General features: G+C 36.2%; 1 protein-coding gene across 6 annotated transcripts; it reads left to right on the top strand.

Moving 5' to 3' along the window:
• The first annotated feature begins 223 nt into the window (after nt 1-223).
• On the top strand, nt 224-5180 carry LOC132065519 (mitochondrial import inner membrane translocase subunit TIM22-4-like). 6 transcript variants are annotated; one of them, XM_059458944.1, is made up of 6 exons: nt 224-368; nt 2521-2687; nt 3146-3336; nt 3521-3593; nt 4399-4472; nt 4809-5180. In XM_059458944.1, exons 2-6 carry the CDS (start codon nt 2528-2530, stop codon nt 4863-4865), a joined length of 555 nt encoding a protein of 184 aa, XP_059314927.1. In that variant the 5' UTR covers nt 224-368; nt 2521-2527; the 3' UTR covers nt 4866-5180. The 6 variants fall into 6 exon arrangements, with proteins under 6 accessions (XP_059314927.1, XP_059314930.1, XP_059314931.1 ...); XM_059458947.1 differs by lacking the exon at nt 4809-5180 and adding an exon at nt 4603-4635; XM_059458946.1 differs by having other exon boundaries at nt 233-368; nt 2507-2687.
• The last annotated feature ends 674 nt before the right edge of the window (nt 5181-5854 follow it).

Genomic DNA, 5854 nt, shown 5'->3' with positions numbered 1-5854 from the left:
AACCGAAAGCAAACGAATTTATGTGTGTTATGCGTATATATCCAAAATATGATCCGAAATATCTTAACCAAGTTTCGATAAAATCCGAACCGAAAAACCGAACGCCCATTTGTACGAATAACCCACTTCTATTTGGGTTATTATGGGTCCAAACAGTACCTAAGTCCAAGCCCATTAACCCATTTTGAAAATCTACCCGTTTTAAAACCCGCCATAGAAACTAAAACCTACACAGCCGCCACGCTGGTTGCCGCCCTTACAAGTCACCTCTCTTTCTTTTTACAATCACCTATATATAAAATCTGTACATGAATTGAGATAAAAATTGAAACTTGAAACATCATCAACTTTACTCAACTCACTAAAAGGTAAATTATTTCTTCTTGCTATTAAATTTATTCAGTTAAGTTCGAATGTTCTAAGATCTACATTTCTTTTCTATTTTTCCTGTGGGACGAAAAAAAAAACTGGTATTTGTTTTTAATGTTTGAGCAATCATGACATTTTTTTTATTGGGGAGAATTGGGGTTCTTGTAAGTGTTCTCTTTTTTTGTTGCAAATTAAGTGTTTAGCTAATAGCACTTTCGGAGTGCACAAAATGTTGTAGTTTCTATTAAGGTCGTTTTCTCCTTTCAAGAATACATTACAAACACCTTAGGGGTCGTTTGCAGCTGGTTTGTAGGTGAGTTATGAAGGTATTGAATCCTTCATAAGTAATACTGCATTTGGTAGCTGGTTATTCACGTGTAAAATTAATAACGTGTTTGGTTTGCAATTTAGAAACCCGCATAATTAATGGTCCATGTATAATCTATGAGGGGATCTGTGTATTATTTTTAATGCTGCATAGAAGGTAGAATAGCTTATACATGAATAGTTAAACCTTTCATAACATAATACATATGTTTCCTCATAACTAATTCTTGCATTACTAATACCTGCATAACTCTAACTAGCTACCAAACGACCCCTTAATGTTTGAGCAATCAACAACAATAACATGCCCAAGTGAAATCCCACAAGTGGGGTCTGGAGAGGGTAGAACGTATGCAGACCTTACCCTGACATTTTTTCTTTTTAGGGGGAGAAAGGGGATGATAAGAGAAATGGTTTCTGGTAAGTGTTCCTTTTTTTTTTTTTTTTGGTTGCTAATCAAGTGTTTAGCTAATAGCTAGAGAAGATAGTGGGTAGTTGGGGGTCATAGGAGCCTAGAGTTTTACTTTCAATATGCACTCAAGGTTTTTGACAAAATGTTGTAGTTCTGTTATGGTCGTTCTCTCCTTTCAAGAATCCATTACAAAGCCCTTATTGTTCTCATTCACACAATTGATTTTGGAAGAAGAAACAGAAGGTGATTTGTTTGAAGTTTCCACGCATACCATCTGTTTGATGAAATTCTGAAAAGAGTTTCGCTGAACAATTACTTACATTTTAGTTAATCTCAGAACAGCGTGAATGAAGAGGCTTTGAATCTTTTTGAGGGTATTCATAATACTGAACTTCTGATTGATTGGTTTACCTATTTGATATTTCATAAATGAGGTACTCCGGGTGACCCACGTCTACCTCAAATTTCATATTGCGCGTATCCATTTCGGTTGTTATCTATTGCAATGAATACTGAAAATGGACTGTACTATTATCAGATATCGCTATTTGGACGTGATTGATGTTCCATAAATGGTTATGATGCAGACATAGTTTGAAATTTTAAAATTGTATTAGGATTAAAGGATCTTAAGCTTAGAGTAGTTTCTCTCTAAATTTTGATTACGTACATGGTTAGTAGTGCATATTTTTAGGGTTGTACTACTTGTCCGTTGCACTCTCTCGGTGCTATTCTTTAACAACTACAACAATGGTTTTTTGGTCAATCTCCATTCTGAGAAATTTGATCAACTTAGTACGAGACAATTTCATTTAGAATTTGAGCTTTGGTTCACAGGTGAACAAGGTATTGGCATTTACAATTAATTAAACAATGTAATCTTAGCTGTTTTGAAGATATTAGTTAATGATTAGTTGTAAGATATTTTATTCCCAAGTAAAGCATATGCTATATGTGAGTATTTTGATTCTTCAGCTTCGCCAGGAGGGAGGGCCATGCTTTACTTATTCTTTTGGCTGGTATTTGAATATTATTTTTCCTAAGATCATTTCAATCTCGTAAATACAAACATTTTCTTAATTGTACTGCACTTTCAATATTTGGTTTCGTTTCTTCTTGTTGTCAGATCTCTAGTGAGGGATTTCCACCCTTTGTATTGTTTATTCTCGTAGTTAGTCACACTTCGACTTTTCAATATGTTTAGTTGGGACTCTTGAACCTGGAACTTTTTAGCATCGTAAGAGTGAAAGATTCATAACTTTCTTATTTTCAGCTGATGCTGATATTTATCTAAATACAGTTAACAAAATTGCAACTTCAGTGCGTTTAATTCCAAGCTCCTGGGAGGAGAAATTCTCAATGAGGGGGCTCAATCTACTTCTCTTGAACTAATTACAGATTTATTCTATCAGAGCTGCTATGAGCGATCCGGCAACTGAATCAAATGACGCACAGTCAAGCTCCCAAGAACCTCAGAAGCCCCAGATCGAGCCTATTCGGATGCCTACTGTGGAGGAAATAAGGGGCCAAGACATTTGGAACAACTGTGCAGTCCGTAGTGTTGTAAGCGGAGTCATGGGTATGCTTTAATCACAAGGCATGGTGGATCTCTCTCCTAGTTGAATGAATATTTGTGTCGAATTGTTCAGATTTTATTTAGTGGATGAACTGTCCAAAATGTCATTTTTGCAATGCTTAATATAAAGAAAATAATACTTCTCTTTATGAAAAAAAGCATGACAATTTTTCTCTGTTTGATGTCATAATTATGTGACAAGTGTCAAGAGGTAATCCAAGAGTCTTTAGACTTAATCTCGTTGAGAATGAGAGAGCTTGATTCCTGTTATCTTACACGCTTTATCAAGTGTCATTATTTGTGAATGGGATCTCGTTTCATGGCCTCTGTTTGTATCTAATTGGATATTTTTTTCTGGTAATTGGTAACTTGCTTGAATTGATATCTTTGTCGACGTTTATGGACTTTGCTGAGAGGTTACTTTTGGGGTTCATCTGGTGACACATCGTTTCGTTTTGTAGGAGGAGGACTTGGGTTGTTCATGGGTATGTTTCTTGGTGCACTTGATAACCCAATAATGCAAGAGGAAATGACTACTAGGCAGCAAATTGTATACCAAGCAAAGCAGATGGGTCGAAGAAGTTGGAGTTCCTGCAAGACTTTTGCTGTTATGGGGTTGGTTTTCTCTGCTGCTGAATGTACTGTTGAGAAGGTACTTCTGATCCTTAGAAGATGATAACCATATGGGATTCTGCAGCTGCCGTTTTACAATATTCCTGTTAAATTTTGGAATGAAGGAAGAGAAGTTGGAAATCATTCTCACAATTAGAATCAGATACTACTCAAATATTCTAAAACTCAAATGTCATAACTGTTTTCTTGTCTTATGTTCAAAGGTACGAGCAAAGCATGACATGACAAATACAGCAGTTGCAGGGTGCGTAACAGGAGGCACATTATCAGCTAGAGGTAGCGTTTGTTACTTTGACCACAAGGAATTTTCAATAGATATGCTTTCATATCTTACATGATTAATATAATTTTTTGTCTAGATAGAGTTCCATCGATTTTGAAATTCATATAGAGACAAGCAGATAGTAGTTTCACATTGAAAAGAAACCAAAAGACAGAATATCTGGGAATTATCATCAAAATGTAACTCATGTCATAGGTGGTTTCAGCTACGTAAAAGCGAGAGTGCATCCAACAATTTGAGAGGAGAGTTTGGCCTCAGTTGAAACAATTGTAGCTAGTCCCAACTAGTTTGGGATAATGGGATTAAGGCGTCAATGTTCTTGTATCTTTTTTTCTAATAACTGTGGTGTCTACGCTAGTTTGTGCGCACCTCGACTACCCTATTTTATTTTCTTGAGCTATATAAAGTACTGCTCATCTCTGAACTGATAAAGTGTATTTGGACTGCTTGCTATTTGACTTAAATCTTTTGCCTAATTGAATTGCGGTCTCTCCTTCATTTCAGGCATTTTTTGTGTTGATAACATTGCTGACCACAGTATTGTATACGATATATATATTCTCCCCTCCGAAAATTAATGGCTGGAAGTGGCACGTGGCAGTGTAACCATTTAACGCAGATGCTCTTCTGATTTTAGCATTTGTCCTTTGAATTACTTTAGGACAAGGGGGCAAATAAGGGCGGTGGGGTGTTGGGGCTTCTTTCAAAAGATATAATGGAAACGATTCATGCTTGCTTTTGTTTTCTTTGAGGAAAGCCTGTAGTCAAAGTGATATTTTAGATTCCATTTTATCCCAGGGTGTCAGGGAACTTTCAATAGAACGTTCTCCTTCAACTATCAAGATGCTACTTGCCCCGGTTTCAAGTTACCGGTTCGGAGATTCCATTCACTGAGTTGGTTTTCCCGAGATCTAACTTGTAGTTAAGACGCACATTAGATCCTTATTCTCTCTTATTGCCTGCACCATCATCCGGATTACTGGAATAAGGAGTTCACTGCAGATCATTGCATTTTCCTGATCTCATTCCCGGATTAGTATGCAGTATACTAAACCAGATGAGGCTAAAGAATATCGGCTATTCTAAACTTGCTTGTAGAGTTGAGCCTTGTGGCTGATGAAGCAAGTAATCGGACTGTTTGCGATTTGATTTGTTATTTCTATCAAGCATATTTTTTTAATTTATACTGCAATCCCATTTCGTTTCAGGTGGACCAAAAGCTGCGTGCATGGGTTGTGCTGGCTTTGCGACATTTTCAGTCTTGATAGAAAAGTTCTTGGATCGATATCACTAAATCCAGAAGTACACAATATGGATCGTTCCTCAAACTGGACGATGGAAGTTAACACCAACCTACTTTATACTTTATAATCACATTTTTTTGCCCCCAACGACGAGATTAATTATTCCCATTCCATGTGGAATGAGCGATGTTGTAAACGTGCCGCTCAATTTTACAATCATATTTGCCCTCTGTGCACTCCTTGAGTTTGTGCATATTGGACCCAGAACTGGGAAAATGTAGCATTTATAGACAAATCCAAGACATTTTCGTTTAATAAGGTAGTATTTGTACTGTATACTTTCTTTAGTCTCCAATGAAAATGCTGGTTTCTTAGCAAGTTAATTTAGACACGAGACTGTGGGAAAATAATATAATGATTTGGTGTAAACACTAGGTGCTGATTAGTTTTTACCTGTTTGTAGTTTCTTAAAAATCTCAAAACTTTTGTGTAGACACTTAAGCGAATCATCTGAAGCAAATTCTCAAGTCGGGTACTCGCTGAAGCATTCCATACAATAGGAATGAAAGAGCCATCAAGAACTTGAACTCGAAATGCAGAAATGTGTAAACAGGGGACAATGTTTAAATAGCGACGAATTATACCTTTTGTCCAAATTCCCCTTTGTATGATACTTTACTCGAATGCGCACAAGCTCACTCAGACATCACGATTATAAAATACATACAATCTTTATTCAACCTAGTTTGGTATTGAATGAAACTTAGAATCGAATTTTCTTTTTGGTCAAAGGAAAGGAAATTCATTTAATCAAGTGGCGTTTGCTTCAACTCAAACATTCAGGGGCTACAAAAATAGTTATAAATTGTTGAGATTTTTTCCCGAGAAGTCAAATTTTCTAAGAGTATTTTCATAAATAAGAGTACTTTTTTATTCCAAAAATGACACACTTTTTTACCATTTTAGCATATTCGAAAATCACTTACGGTTAATGAAGGACCACTAATTAA

The sequence above is a fragment of the Lycium ferocissimum genome, chromosome 7 (assembly GCF_029784015.1).
Source record: "Lycium ferocissimum isolate CSIRO_LF1 chromosome 7, AGI_CSIRO_Lferr_CH_V1, whole genome shotgun sequence".
Classification (NCBI taxonomy): domain Eukaryota; kingdom Viridiplantae; phylum Streptophyta; class Magnoliopsida; order Solanales; family Solanaceae; genus Lycium; species Lycium ferocissimum.
This window is presented reverse-complemented; position numbering and strand designations above follow the sequence as displayed.